Below are 18637 nucleotides of genomic sequence, written 5' to 3'. Positions count from 1 at the left end.
GGACACTGTCAGTGAAGAAAATCTATCACTCCAGCTGGGAGACACGGGGAGGATCAGGCTCCACAGGTAACTGGGTGGCACAGTGGTTAGCACTGCTGCTTCACAGCGCCAGGGACCCAGGTTCAATTCCCAACTTGGGTGACTGTCCGTGTGGAGTTTGTATGTTCTCCCCATGCCTGCGTGGGTTTTCCTCTGGGTGCTTCAGTTTCCTCCCGCACTCCAAAGGTGTGCAGGTTAGGTGGATTGACAATAATCAATGTGGAGTTACGGGGATGGGGCAGGGGAAAGGGCCTCTCTAACAGAGTCGGTGCAGACTCAATGGAACAACTATCCTCCTTCTGGGCTGTATGAATCCTATGACTGTCACCAACAGCTGAACTATGCAACAAAACCCTGTCTCTACAGAATTGAGGAAACGGGTTAGCAGCAGGAAAAAAAAGACAACAGAAAAACTCTCTGACAGGTCGACATTTCTTTTCTATTTTCCTTTCCGCCCCAAAAAGAGCAAAGTATATCAGTGCTCGACCTTTGAATGTATCCCAATATGGGTACCTATCAGAAGGAGGGGAGTACAGAGAGAGGGAGGGGTAATCCCAGCAGCCTGTGTCAGGTACAGGGTTAATCCCTCAGTGTTATTTATAGGCTACACAGGCGAGACGACAAAGGCCACTCCCACAGGATGGTCCAGGCGTCAATGTAGCTCTGTAGTCACGTCTTACCATAGAACCCTACACTGCAGAAAGAGGCCCTTCGGCCCATCGAGTCTGCACCGAACACAATCCCACCCAGGCCCTACCCCCATATCCCTACATATTATACCCACTAATCCCTCTAACCTACACATCCCTGGACACTAAGGGGCAATTTCTTAGCATGGCCAATCTACCTCACCCGCACATTTTTGGACTGTGGGAGGAAACCGGAGCACCCGGAAGAAACCCACGCAGACACAGGGAGAATGTGCAAACTCCACACAGACAGTGACTCGAGCTGGGAATCGAACCCAGGACCCTGGAGCTGTGAAGCAGCAGTGCTAACCCACTGTGCTACCGTGCCGTCTTGTCTTGGAGTCCATTCACATCCCAGTCCAGAGACAGGAGCGCAGACTGCACTATCAGGAAGCCTGCCCCTTCAGATGGAGGCACGAGGTACTGTCTGTCCCTCAGCTGGATGTTAAACAGCCCCAGTCTCTTTCAAAGACAGGCAGAGAATAACCTCCCTTTTGTCCATATTTATCCCACTGTGACAGATTATAATCGGCTGTTAGGCTGGAATCTTGCCAAGTGCAGCTCAGCTGCTGTCTTTCCCGGAATTGTGGCAACAATTGGCCAGAAAGTGGCAGAGTCACTTACAGCACAGCAGGAGGCCATTCAGCCCACTGTGTCAATGCTGGCTCTCTGTGGAGCAATGCAGTCAAACTCACTCCCCCATTCCTCCTTCAAATGTCGATCCACCGACTGTGCCTGCTTCTACCACCCTCGTAGGCAATGTGCTCCAGGTTATTACCACTTGCAGTGTAAAAATGTTCCTCACATCCCCCACCCCGCAGTCGGCCCAATCAGCTAACGGAAAGGTTTCCCTTCTCTACAGTCATAATTTTGAACTCCTCCATCAAATCTCCTGTCTATCTCCGTTGGCTCCCAAGGAGAACAAGCCCAGATTCTTCAACCTAGCCTTGTACCTAAAATCCCCCATCCCTGGGAACGTTCCGGTACTTTGAAAGATTGGTCGTGAAGGGCACTGTCTAAATGCAAGTCCTTCCTCGAGGGTATTTTGCTGTCCCAGTGTGCGTACACCCACTCCAATCACACCCAACAGGACAGGCTGCGTCTCACTCCAACTGCTGGAGCGAGCAGTCTCCCTGATCACTCCTTACCTCGGAAAGCTCGCACTTCGATATGTCCAGGATATCATCCGCTCCTGCCTCTCGGGCCTGTACAAAAGGGAGACAGAATTTTATATTTTGAGCCAAATTTACCAACTTGCAGTTACGCTTCGAAACAAATCATCGTAGCCGCAAGATAATCTTCACAAACCCTTCACTAACAATACCATCTGCTGGGAGGAAACTGTGGCAGGATAAAGTAACTGTAATGGGATGGTAGGACAGAGCAGCAATGGTTAGCACTGCTGCCTCACAGCACCAGGGACCCGGGTTCGATTCCGGCTTCAGGAGTTAGTCTGTGTGGGGTTTGCCCATTCTCCTCGTGTCTGTGTGGGTTTCCTTCGGATGCTCCAGTTTCCTCCCGCACTCCAAAGATGTGTGGGTTAGGTAGATTAGACATGCTAAATCGCCCCTTAGTGTCAGGGGATTAGTTCAGAAGATATAGGAGCAGAGTTAGGCCATTCAGCCCATCGAGTCCGCTCCGCCATTCGATCATGGCTGATATGCTCCCCATTTTCCACTCCCCATCAATCCATTACCAATTAAAAATCTGTCTAACTCCTCCTTAAATTTACTCACTGTCTCAGCATCCACTTTCGGGTAGTGAATTCCACAGATTCACAACCCTTTGGGAGAAGTAGTTTCTCCTTAACTCGGTTTTAAATTTGCTGCCCCTTATCCTAAGACCATGACCTCTCATCCTGGAATGCCCCACAAGAGGAAGCACCCGCTCCACATCTAACTTATATCTCAATTTGATCTCCCCTCATTCTTCTAAATTCCAGAGGTCAGCTCAGGGTGTTGGGAATCGGGACTCACCATCAAGAACAAGCTCATTACCCGACCCTCAGAGCTGCCTGCTGACATCAATAAGCAGCTCATGATGCTGTGTCTACAAAAACCAGCAGGCAACAGGCGTGAATGCCAGTGCCCCAACCCTTGATGCCAATGATGGGTCTAAAGGCAGCTTCTACTCCGCCCTGGACACCATATTCTGCACATTTCCTAAGGATGACAAAATCACTCTCCTTGGGGACTTCAACAGCAGGGTTGGGAAGGGCTTCGAACTCTGGAAAGGAATTTGGAAATTGCACGACCGATAGGGTTCTCTTGCTTATTAAACACACAGAACACCAGCTTCTCGTCACTAACACACTGTTCCAACAAAAAGACACTTCAAGGCTTCCTGGAGACACCTCCGATCAAAGCTCTAGTGCATGATTTAACTTTGAAAGTAAGCATGCAGGGACAACAGGCAGTAAAGAAGGGAAATGGTATGTTGCATAGCGAGAGGATTTGAATACAGGGATAGGGATGTCTAGGGCATTGGTGAGGCCACACTTGGAGCATTGTGCGCAGTTTTGGTATCCTGATTTGAGGAGGATGTCCCATCGAAGGTTTACCAGGCTGATCCCTGGGATGGTAGGTCTGTCATGTGAGGAGAAACTAAGTCGGTTAAAGTTAAAAAGTTTATTTATTAGTCACAAGTAAGGCCTTACATTAACGCTGGAATGAGGTTACTGTGAAATTCCTCTTGTCGCCACACTCCAGCGGCTGTTCGGGTCAATGCACCTGACCAGAACATCTTTCAGATTGTGGGAGGAAACCCGCGCAGACACGGGGAGAACGTGCAAACTCCACACAGGCAATGACCCCCCAAGCTGGGAACAGAATCTGGGTCCCTGGCGCTGTGAGGCAGCCGTGCTAACCACTGTGCCACTTGGTTAGGGTTATATTTACCGGAGTTTAGAAGAGTGAGAGGGGATCTCATCGAAACTTAGAAAATTCTAACAGGGTTAGACAGAGTAGGGTCAGAAAGAATGTTCCCGATAGTGGGGGAGTCCAGAACTAGGGGTCAGAGTTTGAGGATAATTTTTTATAACTGAGGTGAGGAGAAATTTCTTCACCCAGAGAATGGGATTCACTACCACAGAATGTAGTTGAGGCCAAAACGTTGTGTGATTTCATGAAGAAATTAGATATAGCTCTTGGGGCTAAAGGGATCAAGGGATGAGGGAAATCAGGATATTAAATTCGATAACCAGCCATGATCAAATTGAATGGCGGAGCAGGCTCACAGGGCTAAATGGCCTACTCCTGCTTCTAGTTTCTATATTCGTCATCATCTGATCCCGAGACCAAAAGGATGCCGTCATCACCAAAGCTACGACCATCACCCGAATCCTCACTAGCTGCCTTCTCCCAGTCTCTGAAGTAATCCTTCCGGAACGCCACTCCAGATTCCGACCCAATCGCAGAAGAGTGGACTCAATTCTCAGTGCTCCACAACTTCAGAGAAAAGTCAGGAATAAACATCCTTCATTGATCTGACCAGGGCTCCGGGTCAATGGGATACCCTGTCAAAGGCCAGCTGTCCAGAGAAATTCATTAACATCCTCCAACTCCTCCACAATAACCTCACCGACGGAAATAAGTCCGAAACCTTCCAGGCCATGAGTGGTGTCAAGCAGGGATGTATCATCACTCCCACCCTTTCCTCCATCTTCATCACCACCTTTCATCTTGTCAAGAACAAGCTTCCCAGTGGAGTGGACATCACATATAGGACGGATGGAGAACTTTTCTACCTCAACTGGTCGAAATTCAAGAGGAAAATGACTCTGACGTTTCTCGTGGAATTTCCATATGAGGATGACATCGCCATCTCCGTTTCCTCAGGAGGGGATCTCCTGGCCACGCTCCACAGCTTCGTGGAACCGTGTCGAAGAATCAGCCTCAACCTCAACCTGAAGAGGATTCAAGTCACTTACCAACCTGCCCCACAGCTAGAGCCAGTCTCTTCCTTCATCAAGATCAACAAAGAAACCCTCCCAAACGTGGGATAGTTCTGGGGAGACACCTCTCATCGAAGGCTGACATTAATACAGAGATCCAACATGATATCCAATCCATGAGTGCTGCCTATGGACACCCAAAGATGAGAGCCTTTGATGACCGAGACATCCGTGCTATGATACCAGAATCCTCGTGTACAAGGCAATCATCCTGCCCACTCTTCTATATGGCTCAAAACCTTGGACTATGTACGGACACCATCTCAAGGTCCTGGAGAGGTATCATCAACACTGTCCAAGACAGACTCCCTGCATCAGCCAGGGGGACAGGTGCACTAACATCTGCATCCTTGAAGGAGCCAAGTGCACCAGCATTGATGCAATGATCATCCAAATCTGCTGGGATTGCCACATGTTAGGATGTCAGTGTCCTGACTGCCAAAACAAATCTTCTTCGCCTAGCTCAAGGAACGTTCCTGAACAAAACGAGGTCAAAGGAAGTTCTTCAAAGATGCCCTGAAGGCTTCCCTCAAGAAATACAACATAGGCTTCAATGTCTGGGTCTTAGAAGAGACCTACTTGGAATAAGCTGCTGATTGAAGGTACACAATTCTTCAAGAGCACTCGATGGCAAGAAGAGATCTGTAGGAGGAGCCTGAGAAAGGAATCCCAGTCACGTAGAGTCCAAGGACCAAATCCCCTCTCAGGAACACCTGCCAACTGTGCGGCCGAGGATGCGGCCCTAGGATCAGACCATCAGGACCCACAGAATCCACGACCAGTCATACGGAGGTTCTCAGGTAGACAATCGTACTCGGTAGTGAGTGATCGCTGAAGATGACTTTTTTTGGCCTTTCATTTTGGATTCTCCCACAAGTGGGAAGGACGTTTTCTCTTGTGGGCGAGTCAGAACTAGAGAACACTGTTTTAAAACGAGGGGAAATCCTTTTAGGATTTTTTTTAGGAGAATCTTTTTCTCTCAGATGGTCGTGAAACATTGGGACACTGTCTCAGGAGATAGAGAAGGCGGGGTCACTGAATATTTTTAAGGAGGAGGAATCGATTCTTGTTAGATAAGGGAGTCAAAGGTAATTGGGGAATGTGGAACTCAACACAACCATGGTCTTACTGAATGATGGAGCAGGTTCAAGGGGCAGAATGGCCTATTCTGCTCCTATTTCATACATTCATATTTTCCCTGTCCAATACATTAATAATTGTAAAAAGCTCAACTGGTCATATCAACATATTCCTTTTTCAAACTATAAAAAATGCTGAATCTACCCCTATAGCTGTGACACCTGTGCCTGCTGTGTTACAACATTTGGGAGCACATTGACCTTGTTGGGTGCAGTTATGAGCATCCCATCAGCTCCAGCTGGAACCTTGTGTTGGAGAGACTGAGGGATCAGGAGCTAAGCTATCCGTGGTCAACCAGCCCCTCATTCATAGCAAAGTGTAGCCCAGCCTTGCACCGCCACAGTTAAGCACAATCTCCTGGGATGTTGATGGCTGGAGATGTGCCGGTGTCACTGAAGGGGAGAAGATGATGATTGGATTTTCTCTTTCAACTGGCTAGCAAGGTTGCATAAACATTGAAGCCAAATCAGGGACAACGAGAATGGGCAGGAACAGACCATCAAACCTGTGCACACACTAATCACACATCAGGGAACACAATGAAAAACCACTCGATATACATTCAGCAACGAGGGCTAGAATGGCCTGGAAATCTAATGTGGGGCAAATAAAACATTAAAAGAGAGAAGTGTTTTTGTCCGCACATCCATTTCGATCATCAGGGAGCCCTTAACCTGCTGCTGGCTGGACAGCTTCCCGTCCCAATCTACAAACGTACGCATCACTTATAGTCTGCAGCACACACTCTCTACCCATTGCCCCTAGTTTCACCAACTCTCCATGTCTCAGGGAATGGAAATTGTAGTTCTCACTAAATCCCTGCAGGACCTCTCCTTCGTTGCTCCCTTCCCACTCCCTAACTGTTCATGCACCTTGTGCTAAACTTACTTTGTCATTGCCTACTCCCTCATGGGCTGTTTCTTCAACCATTCCACCTCACCCTATCTTCCCCAGTATCACTGCATGTCATCCTTCTCCCATCAAAATTCCTTTCAGAGCCTCTTCTCTTCCTCACCATCACCTCCAGGTAAAAGCTCCCGCAGATTTGCACACAATAGGTGCCACAGAAATGTAAGTGAATCAGCGTTAATTCTTCATCTAAAATCACTGAATTCAAGACAGATGACAATTTTGGATAAGTGAAGTAAGCAGAACACAAGGCAGTACAGGGACCAACCAACACTCCTCCTGGATAGTGAGACAGGCAGTAAGAAGTCTCACAGCACCAGGTTAAAGTCCAACCAGTTTATTTGATAGTAATCCCACAAGCTTTCGGAAACACTGTTCCTTTGTCAGGGTCAGGTGTGTGGAAAGTTCTGATCAGAGGAGGGCATATAAAGGCACACACAGTTTACAGAATACTGATTAGAATGTGAGTCTTTACAGCTAACCTGCTATTCAAGTCTTAAAAATGCAGACAATGTGAGTGGAGATAGCATTTGGCACAAGTTAAAGAGATGTGTATTGTCCCCAGACAGGACAGTAAGTGAGATGTTACAATTTCAGGCAAGTCATGGGGGTTACAGATAGTGCAACATGTACCCAAGATCCCGGTTGAGGCCGTCCTCATGCGTACGGAACTTGGCTATCAGTGTCTGCTCAGAGACTCTGCACTGTTGTGAAGGCCGCCTTGGAGAACGTTTACCCGAAGACAGGCAGCCAGAGAATCATCATTTTATTTCAGAATGAGATATTCAAGCAGAGAGACATTCCCAGCTGGAGAACACAGATCTCTGCATTCTCTCTCAAATGGCTGGTGCAGATGGGGAGAATCAGGTGTCCGCCCTGGTTTGTAAAGGCGATGGGTTAGGCCAGCAGCTCTCGGCCCTGTGATCAATCTGAATTCAGACTATTTGGCTGTCATCTCTTTGAAATGGGGCAGAATCTTTTCAATGGTGGGGCAGCGGTGGGAACTGCCCAGTGCCTGGTTGTCACCCCATTGAAGCATCTTCACGGAAAAAATATAAATTCCCACTGGATCAACTGTCATTTTTACATTCAGCAGGTTCGACCAGATACTTGTGTCAGGCACATGCCAGCAGATCGCTGTGATTAGGACTGACGTTAAGATTATAATTGGCCCAGGTGAATCTTAGGCCTTCTGCCAGAATTCACTTTCATAAATGTATACTGTGCATTAATATGAATAAAGGTTCAGCATTTATACTTACAAATTTATTCTACGTGGAAAAGGAGAATGTTCTGATGCACATTTTTACTGTTTTACACATTTCACAAGATAGGTACTGGAACACACACTATAGTGTGTAATGTGCCTCGTGATGTTGGAGTGCTTGTTTCTGTAACAGTTCCTAAATGATTTATGCATAATTTACACAATCGATAAAAATATGACTGAGTGGGCCAGATTAAATTACATTCTTTGATATTAGTTACTGATTTGCAGTTTTGGAATAATCTTGTCATTGTACTAATCTGTAAAACAAGCAGAATGAGGAATATATTTTGGGAAAGATGGCAATGGGAATCTCTGTGTATCAGTATACGTGTGGATATTACAGCTAGACCTTTCACTTCCACTGCTGAAGCCTGTTTACTTTAGTTCATTCAGTTTTCTGCCAAAGCACTCCCCAAAGCCCCAAACCTTGCCACTCGAGGAGACTGCCAAGTTTGTCTACAGGTTGCACCGACCCAGACAGTGATGCTTCCTTCGTATTTGCGAATCAAGAGTTGTTGTATATTCCACAGTCTGCTCCAAACATACTGCAGAGCTTTTAATTTTCCATTTGTCATCAAGTGTCCGCCCTGGTTTGTAAAGGTGGTGGGTCAGGCCAGCAGCTCTCAGCCCTGTGATCAAACTGAATTCAAACCATTTGGCTGTTATTAATCAAACAGAAACCTGTTTGAAATGGGGCAGAATCTTTTTCAATGGGGTGGGGGGGGAAGACTGCCCAGTGACTGTTGTCATCCGACTGAAGTATCTTCGTGGGGAACAATATAAATTCCCACTGGATCAAAGTGTCTGCAGGGATTTAAATCACTGGGATGTGAACTGTTGACAAGACAGGTTCAGAGCTGCTTAGCCAGCTTCACCACCACCCCCCCCCAACCCTCACTCCCTCCCTAGTGGTCCCTTCAGACTTCTTACTGTGTTTACCCCCCACCCCAACCAGCACCCCCCACCCCACCCCACCCTCACCGCACCCCCCACCCAGCCTCTCCACCCTCCTCCTCCTCCCTCACCCCCCTCTCCCCTCCCTCACCGCATCCAGCCTCTCCACCCTCCTCCTCCTCCCTCACCCCCCTCTCCCCTCCCTCACCGCATCCAGCCTCTCCACCCTCCCCCCAGCACCCTCCTCCTCCTCCTCCTCCTTCCCCTCACCACCCTCTCCATCCTCACCAGGCACATCTGATATTCCAGCCGTTTCCGCGCCTCTTCATTCTGCTTCTTCTTCCGAGTGAAGAGCATCATCTCGGGCTGAGGCTCCGCCAGTCCCCGTGGGGAGCGGTCCCGGGGCAGCGGCTCCGAGCTCGGAGGTCTGCGCCGCTCGCCAGAAGCAGCGACTGAATCCAGCCCGAGTTCCGCCTCCAGGCACTCCTCCAACACCGACAAGCGGCCGCAGAGAGGCAAGAGGCACCGCCTGCAACAACAAGTAGCAAGCAAGAGACAAGAGGTGTCGCAAATACTGACCTCCCAAACTCCCAATGCCAACAAGGAATGAAAGAAATTCAACAGCTCTTTCCCTTCACCTCCAAACTCCCGACATCCGATGACAGTTTAAAGACAGGTGGAGAATAAAAATTATTACGATCCAGCATAAATGTTGATGAAGTACTTTATACGTTGTTATCCGATTAATTTTTAATGATTTCTAATAAAGTTACCGCACGGTTGTTTTTACACGCAGGGATTTATTTTGCCTCACACAAGATGGCGGCGAGGTGGTGCCACTGGAGGTTCTCGCGAGGTTTGAGGCGGGTATATAAGGCGATGCCGCCATCACCCGGCCCTCTTACTGCGGCGCTCGGTCGAGGTGCAACTATTTCTCGGTCGTCCCGAATCAGGGTTCATCCGACACCGGAACCGCGCGCGGGTGCAGTAAAACGCCGCCAGGATGCCTCCTAAATTCGATCCCAACGAAATTAAGATCGGTGTGTACACGGGCAGTCTGGCGGCTCGGGTTGGGCTTTGAGGGGTGTGGGGTGGGTGTGTTAAAGGGGAAGCCTGAGTTTAGGCCCCGGCACGTGTGTCGGGTTTCTCCGTCGATCCTGGGCCGCGGGTAGTTTCAGCCGTGGCCTCTGGGCCAGCCCGGGTAAGTGTGTCTCGCTGTTCCTCGAATGGCAGCAGCAACTTGAGGTTATCCCAATTAACTCAACATCCAGATTCCGTAGCAACGGAGTAGGCCATTCAGCCCATCGATCATGTTACACCACTCAGGTTCATAATGTATGATGGGACGCTTCCATGCTATTTACCTATGCTATTCCCATAACCCTTATCCCTATTCTTAAATCAAATTTACCAATCTGTTTAAATATAAATGACTGAACTTCCCACAGCCCTCTGGGATGGAGAATTCCAAAGTTTTATAACCCTTTGTGTAAAGAAATACCTTCTCTCTTTTCTAAGTGGCTTACCCTTATTTTGAAATTATGATCCTGGTTCTAGACTCCCCCACCACCAAGGGAAGCATGTTACTCACCCTGCCTAGTTTCAATGAAAACTTTTTTGGAAATTTATTTATTAGTGTCACAAGTAGGCTTATGTTAATACTGCAATGAAATTAATGTGAAAATCCTATAGTTGCCACACTCTCACTTGATCAGGTACACTGAGGGAGAATTTAATGTGACTGCATCTAACCAGCATGTCTTTTTGACTGTGGGAGGAAACTGGAGCAAACATGGAGAGAATGTTATCCAAGCTGGGAATCAAACCTGGGTCCCTGGTGTTAAATGCTGTGCTGCCTGCTCTCATTCACCCCTCACTCTTTGAAACTCTAGAGAATACAGGTACAGTTTACTTAATATCTCTAGATAGCTCAAGAACTGGTCTGGGAACTTTCATTGCACTTTATTAAAAACAATAATATCCTTTCAGAAGTAAGGGGACCAGAAATGCATGGAGTACTCCATGTATGGCCTGACCAAGCTCTTTTAGAATTGAAGCATGATATCAGTGCTCTTGTACTCCAGTCCTCTTGCAATAAATGGTGGTAACATTCCATTAGCTGAACTTGTGTGCTAGCCTTTCATGGCTAATGGACAAGGACACCCAGGTTCCATTGTACAGCTATGGTTTTATAATTTGCAACAATTTGAATTACTCTGTATATCTGTTCCTTCTACCAAAATAGAGTTTGAACTGCAACCTGTGTGAAGACTTGAATATTGCCAGGCTGCTCCAATGCACTAGTTCTCTTGTCTTATATTGAAAGCAACTTGCAATGGCTTCATTGCAAAATAATCCATTACACATGGAGAAATGCTGGATATATGGCACGTCTTGATGCTTGAATTTTGGGAATCCTGTTGTATAACATATTCACTTGTACAGAATGGTAACCAAAATAAATTTACAAATGTTCAATATTTATTTTTAACGTTTTTAAGTGGAGGCACACCTGAAAGAGACCAAGCATATGTTGATGGAACACAATTGCCTAAACCTCCCATTCAGCAACATGGCATAAAACTTGGGATGAGAAAGTTCTTAACTCGGAGAATTAACTTTTTGGCAATCTGTTTGAGGACTGTGAATGCATGGACACTGAGTTTATATTCAAGGAAGAAGTTGATTAGATTTTAATGAAACAACGTAAGAACAGGATGAAAAAGTGGGGTTGTCAAATCCTGGCTGCAATTTTTATTGAATGGCAAAGTAGGTTTGAAATGTGTGGCCCAATTGTTTCTACATCACTGGTTGAAATCTACTAATGTGGAGATGCCAGCATTGGACTGAGGTAAACACAGTAAGAAGTCTCTCAACACCAGGTTAAAGTCCAATAGGTTTATTTGGTAGCAAAAGCCATTAACTTTCGGAGCAGTGCTCCTTTGTCAGGTGAGTGGGCATTCTGATCACAAACAGGGCACATTAAGACAAACTCAATTTACATAATGATTGGAATGTGAGTCTTTACGGCTAATCAAGTCTTAAACATACGATGTGATTGGAGGGAGCATTAAGCACAGGTTAAAGAGATGTGTATCGTCTCTAGACGGGACAGTTAGTGAGATTTTGCAAGTCGTGGGGGTTACAGATAGTGTGACGTGAACCCAAAATCCTGGTCGAGGCTGTCCTTGTGCAGAACTTGGCTATCAGTCTCTGCTCAGCGACACTGCGCTGTTGTGTTGTGAAGGCCGCCTTGGAGAATGCTCACCCGAAGATCAGAGGTCAAATGCTCTGAAGTGTTCCCCAATAGGAAGGGAGCAGTGTTGCCTGGTGATTGTCGAGTGGTGTTCATTCATCCGTTGTCGTAGCAATTGCATGGTCTCCTCAATGGACCATGTCTCGGATATCCTTTCCTGGAGTTGAGGAGGAACTTTTCCACTCAAAGGGTGGTGAATCTCTGGAATTCTCTGCCCGTTGAAGTGGTGGAGGCTACCTTGCTAAATATATTTAAGTCATGGGTAGATAGGTTTTTGATGGACGGGGAATTAAGGGTTATGGGGAGAAAGCAAGAAAGTGGAACTGATCCACTTCAGATCAGCCATGATCTTATTGAATGGCGGGGCAGGCTTGAAGGGCTAGATGACCTGCTCCTGTTCCTATTTCTTATGTTCTTGTGGTGTTGTGAGACTTCTTACTGTGAAATCTACTAACCCATGGCTGTTCTCAGCACCTTCATTGTGATGATTGCCATGGTTCAGAGGACAGCTGGGATTGGGTGATAAATATCTCCCTTTTCCTGGCAAAGAGAGAATTCCTTTGAATTGCGATTTGAGTTTCACTGGTTCATGTTCAAACAGCTCTAGAGGCTGCTTCTAGTTAAAGTTAAAAATTTGGATTGTTGGGATTTTCTTCAGCTTTGTAGATGCCAATTACGGCATTCCGTTTCAGTGTTGGGATTCTTGCATCCAGTTTTTGGAATTCTTTGTGGGGAAAAGAGCAGGGTTGTGGAACTACCTGAATTGCTCTTGCCAAGAGCTAGCATGGACACTGGTATAAGTGAAATAAAACTGAAGTTCTGTTATTGCCAATGATTAAACACCAGTGTAGGAGCAGGTTTGGAGTGTAATGGACAAGATTAAGTAAAATTTAGATTGGTTTCTTTGGTAATTGTCTAGCCTTTCTCCCCAAATTCTAACTAAATCTGTACTCGGGACATCCAATGGAATATGCATTTGATGTTAAAATAAGCTGTATTTGTCAAGGAGTAGTGATTACTCAGTGAAAACATTTAATATTGGAGTTTTGAGGGAGTGAAGTACTTGTTTTTTTTTTGGAGAGTGGTGGACACGCTAAAAAGGAGTATTGTTTGTGGCAGTTTTTAACTTATTTAGGAGTTTGTGTAAGAGAAGGCTGTTGTCTGTAAAGGCTGGTTTTGTCCAGTCCTCAATTCATGTAACAAAATTCAAATGAATTGGCAGTTTTTGTGTTTGTAAAGCAAGCCAGTTTACTGTCAGTGTTTCCACAGTGTACCTCCGATGCACTGGGGGTGAAGTTGGTGCTACCTCATCTCTGGCTCCCAAGATTGGCCCACTGGGTCTGGTGAGTGTCTGCCCTTTTGTTTACACTGATCTCAAGATGGCTGCTAGATCTTTTCCATTTTACATTTGCTCTCTTTTCCCTGCTCTCTATTTAGTCTCCCAAGAAGGTAGGTGATGACATCGCTAAGGCTACTGGTGACTGGAAAGGCCTCCGTATCACAATCAAGTTGACTATTCAGAACCGACAGGCACAGGTAAGGGAAGAGGGGGTTGAGTCATTGCATGTTACTTGTGTCTAGACTAATCCTTTTCCAGGTGCAGTGGACTGAATTTCCTACCTATGGTGTATTACAACCTACCTGGTTTTGGGAGAGGTGTGCGCAGGACAGTGTTCTGCTGTGACTACTAGTGCAATGTTTTCTAAGTTAATACACACCCTACTTTGTTGTGATATGCCAGATAAGACATTCATCTCTGCTGTTTTGTTGACTGAATAAAGCCACAGCAGTTCCCAAGTCACTGTTAGCTTTCTACTAAATTTTAGCTAAACTGCAGTTAGGTCTCACTTGTAAGTTTGATCCGTTATAAAATCCTGGGTGGCAGGATTGGATTGTAAGGGACATGGATGTTCACAAAACTTGCATGAACATTCTGTCTACTAAAACATGCTAATAGGAGCCTGAGTTATAGGTCAGTACTCATGCCAATGGTTGACATCACTGTTCAGGAAGACAGTCCCAGCAAACAAGTCTGTAGGACTTGAAGCCTGCATATAGTTGCTTGTAGGTTTAAGATGAGATGAAAATGTATGAAGTAGAAGCTGGGGTGTGATGCATTGTGACTTGGGTCTAATGGCATCAACCAGTGATGCTGTGGTCCCCTAACCTTGTGATGTATGCATGGGGTACATACATATGAATCAGGACTAGGCCACTCCACCTCATGAGCCTGCTCTGCCACTCAGTAAGATCATGGTTGGCCTGACTTTAACCTTGACTTCACATTCAGATCCTTTGTCCCCTTATAAAAAATTGATCTTCAAGAATATTCAACTCTTGCCTCAGCCACCTAGAAATCATTGAAACAGTACAGAGCGAGGCCACTCAGCCCATCAAGTCTGCACTGAGCGCAACCCCACCCAGGCCCTACCTCCAATACCCCTACATATTTTACCCACTAATCTCTCTAACCTACGCTACACTGAGGCAATTTTTAGTATCGACAATCAACCTAACGTGCACATCTTTGGACTGTGGGAGGAATCCCAGGCAGACACGAGAATGTACAAACTCCATGCAGACTGACCCAAGCCAGGAATTGAACCCAGGTCCCTGAGCTGTGAAGCAGCAGTGCTAACCACTGTGCTACTGTGCTGCCCCCACCTGTTGAACAAGAGAGTTCCAAAGTATCTCAACATTCTTGAGAGAGCCTCTCATCTGTCCTAATTGGTGGTAAGAAGTCTGACAACACCAGGTTTAAGTCCAACCGATTTACTTGATGGTAAACTCGCAAGCTTTCAGGGTTTGCCCCTTCGTCAGGTGAATGGAGCATTCTGGCCTCAGGCAGAGCATATAGAGCAGAGTTCTGAGATCAGAACTCTCCATTCACCTGACGAAGGGGCAAACCCTGAAAGCTTGCTAGTTTACTATCGAATAAATCGGTTGGACTTAAACCTGGTGTTGTCAGACTTCTTACTGTGTTTACCCCAGTCCAATGCTGGCATCTCCACATCATGACAAATTGGTGGTCCCATATTTTGAAAGTTCTGGATTGTCATGCAAGTAATCTGGGAAATACCTTGCTGATTATAGGTGATAGTTGGTTGAGATTTATTATCCTGATTTGACTTGGATGTTACATGATCTGGATGTGCACAGCTTGGCAGTAGAAGGGATTTTGTACCTGAATTGATTGTCGTTACGGCTGCCAACTTGGAAGCTGCTTTCAAACTTAACTGGTGTGAAGGGGCTGGGGTGGATAACGTTTGTAATCCTTTGTTAATGGTGGTCAAAAGTTTGTCCTGAACACTTGTCTATGCATTTGACACTGAATATAAGTGATGTAGCTAAGCAAGCTGAAATGGGGTGGGGGGGGGGGGGGGGTTTGTTTTGTAGAAGTCTTGTTTTGCAGTTGCCACTGTTCTGCACTTATAGTTATATTTCATTTGTAGATAGAGGTTGTCCCATCAGCTTCTGCTCTCATCATCAAAGCCTTGAAGGAACCACCCCGTGACAGGAAAAAGCAAAAGAACAGTAAGTAGCAATGCAGAATAGAGTCTTAATAGTGAAATGTTAAGTTTGACTATTGTATTAATTGTTGATTCTGTTTCCTGTTTCTTAGTTAAGCACACGGGCAGCATCACCTTTGATGAGGTGGTAAATATTGCTCGACAGATGAGGCACCGTTCTCTGGCCAGGGAACTTTCAGGTGGGTATAAACTACTGTACAGTGGGTGATGGCATGTACCATTTACATTGAGACCTATTGTTTTAGGTGAAATACACTGAGGGGGCCACCTTTTGCACAGTAATGTGTTTGAGAACTTTTGCTCAGCACACTTGGGGAAATCCTCAGCAGCTGTTATAGGAGTCTGCTCCCACTTTCCTGAAACCCAGGAGAGGAACCAGCAGGGCCTGAGATTTCAATGCTGCTTGAGCAGTAGGGAAAGGGAAGGACCACTGTTGGAAAATTCCACATTGACAACTTGCTTCAGGGGATTACATGGAATTGGCAGTCAGAACAGTCTAATTGGCAAGACCTGAGCCTTTCCTCCCCAGGGAGGCTGAGGACACAAGACACAGATGGTGCATGCTTGCTGGTCATTTTTTTTGCTGATCAGTCAGTCTTCTCTCCCACTCACCCCCAAACCACACAACTGATCTTCATTCTTCCTGCCTTAAGTATTACATTTTAATAAAAAATGAATTGAATTTTTAAACTTTGTGCTTTAAGAAAGGTGGGGTTGGTTTTAAGGTGTGAGAAAATGTGGTTTTAAGCCATAATCATAGGTTGTCATTTACACCAGATCAACTTTCACACGTGTGTGTATAAGCACTTGATGCTGAATTGATGGAATCAGTAATAGGTTGTTTGTAACCACCACAGGTACTGTGAAGGAAATCCTGGGAACTGCTCAGTCCATTGGCTGCAACATTGATGGCAAACCCCCCCATAGTGTGATTGAGGATATCAACCAGGGCAAGATCGAGTGTCCTTCTGTAAGTTTATTTTCTTGGATTGCCTTTACTGTACTGATTTTTGACCCATGTGTTGCAAGTCAGTGACATCTTGTCTTTTTTTCTTCCAACAGGAATGAAGTACTTTAAAACTCCGCAAATAAAATTCTTTTAAAAACAAGTTGCTGTCTTAATGTTTGCTTTCTCTAATTCAAGTTAGCAAGTTTTAGTCATCAATTCCTGAATGTTCCACCTATCCAGGACTATACAAATACAGTAGGTGGGATGGTGCTAGATCACTTTGTAAGACTTGTTGCAGCCTGTTGAATTTGGGCTTCTACTTGGTTCCAATCTTCAAAAGCATGTTTCCATTTTTTTTGCATTATGTGGGACTGCTGACATCAATTCTGATAACCCCTCTGGGCAATCAATGGGCTACACTACAGACCTCAGTTAGCCAAGCAGCACTATCAAATTTCTTCCTGCCCTCTTAATATACAATCAGCACACCACAGGTATGGTTTTACTAGAGCATGTTGGAGCCAATGCCAACTCAGTCCAGCTGCCACTAGCCCATTCATACCCAGGGATTGATAGTAATACCTTTGAGTCTACTCCCAAAGTAGACTCCTGGACCCTTCCATTTCCTTCAAATCAACGTATGTATGTTAGGCTCAATTTCTAACTCATGAAGTGAGTCCACACCTTTTTGCATGTTTAAAATCTTTGTACAGCAAAATGGGAGTTATTGTACTACACTGATTCAGCCCAACAGTGAGAGCAGTCTGAGCTCTGGTCACCTCGAGTAACCCCAAAAAGTCCAACTGATTATCAGCATGTTGCCCAATGACACCAGGCACAGATCAATTTCCGTGTATCATAAGAAATTGGAGCAGGAGTAGGCCATCTAGCCCTTCCAGCCTGCCCTGCCATTCAAAAGATCATGGCTGATCTGAAGTGGATCAGTTTCACTTTCCCACTTTCTCCCCATAACCCTTAATTCCCTTGTCTATCAAAAACCTATCTACCTGTGACTTAAATATATTCAGCAAGATAGCTTCCACCACTTCAATGGGCAGAGAATTTGAGATTTACCACCCTTTAAGTGAAGAAGTTCCTCCTCAACTCCAATCTAAACTGCAACCCCCCCCCCTTATCTTGAGGCTGTGCCCTCTAGTCATGCTCTCCTTTCTAAGCAGGAAGAATCTCTCTACATCTACCCTATCTATCCCCTTCATTATCTTATGTCTCTGTAAGATTCCCCCCTCAGCCTTCTAAACTCTGAGTACAGACTGTCTATTCAATCTCTCTTCATAGGCTAACACCCTCATCTCCAGTACCAGCCTGTTGAACCTTCTCTGTGCTCCCCCCAAGGCCAATATATTGTTCTGCAAGTGTGGTGACCAAAACTGCACACTACTCCAGCTGTGGCCTCACCAGTGGCAGCAAGACCTCCCTGCTTTTATATTCTATCCCCCTTGCTATAAAGGCCAACATTCCATTCCCTGCCTTGATCACTTGCAGACTGGGTTTTTGTCATTCATGCACAGGACCCCCAGGTCCCTCTGCACTGTAGCATGCTGCAGCTTTTCACCTACTATTATTTCTACCAAAATGGATAACCTCACACTTGCCAACATTATACTCCATCTGCCAAGTCCTCGCCCACTCGCTCAGCCTATCCAGATCTCTGCAGACTTTCCACACCCTCCACACAATTTGCTTTTCTACTCATCTTCGTGTCATCAGCAAATTTTGTTACCCTACACTCAGCCCCCTCCAGATCATCTACGTAAATGGTAAACAGTTGAGGCCCCAGCACCAATTCCCTGCGGCACTCCACTAGTCAGAATAGCACCCATTGATTCCAACTCTCTGCTTCCTATTAGACAGCCAATCCTCTATCCACACTAACACCTTACCCCCAACTCTATGCACCCAATCTTTTGTGAGGCACCTCATCAAAGGTCTTTTGGAAATCTAAAAACACCACATCCACCAGTTCCCCTCTATACACTGCACTAGTCACA

General features: G+C 45.9%; 2 protein-coding genes across 2 annotated transcripts in view; one reads left to right on the top strand and one right to left on the bottom strand.

Moving 5' to 3' along the window:
• lrsam1 (leucine rich repeat and sterile alpha motif containing 1) overlaps positions 1–9398 on the bottom strand; it is an 87100-nt gene extending 77702 nt beyond the window's left edge. The window contains 2 exon segments of the mRNA XM_080212432.1: positions 1877–1933; positions 9182–9398. Of these exon segments, the coding sequence (XP_080068558.1) occupies positions 1877–1933; positions 9182–9253 (129 nt within the window). The 5' untranslated portion in view covers positions 9254–9398.
• A 384-nt stretch (positions 9399–9782) lies between these two features.
• On the top strand, positions 9783–16788 carry rpl12 (ribosomal protein L12). The gene is made up of 7 exons (XM_080211858.1): positions 9783–9933; positions 13419–13492; positions 13587–13685; positions 15602–15683; positions 15772–15858; positions 16537–16649; positions 16742–16788. The coding sequence occupies exons 1-7, from the start codon at positions 9897–9899 to the stop codon at positions 16745–16747; spliced, it is 498 nt and encodes a 165-aa protein (XP_080067984.1). The 5' UTR covers positions 9783–9896; the 3' UTR covers positions 16748–16788.
• The last annotated feature ends 1849 nt before the right edge of the window (positions 16789–18637 follow it).

This window comes from Carcharhinus amblyrhynchos, chromosome 25 (assembly GCF_965287045.1).
Source record: "Carcharhinus amblyrhynchos chromosome 25, sCarAmb.v2.hapA, whole genome shotgun sequence".
In the NCBI taxonomy this organism is placed as follows: domain Eukaryota; kingdom Metazoa; phylum Chordata; class Chondrichthyes; order Carcharhiniformes; family Carcharhinidae; genus Carcharhinus; species Carcharhinus amblyrhynchos.
Note: the sequence above shows the minus strand (reverse complement) of the source record. Positions and strands in the feature narration are given on the sequence as shown.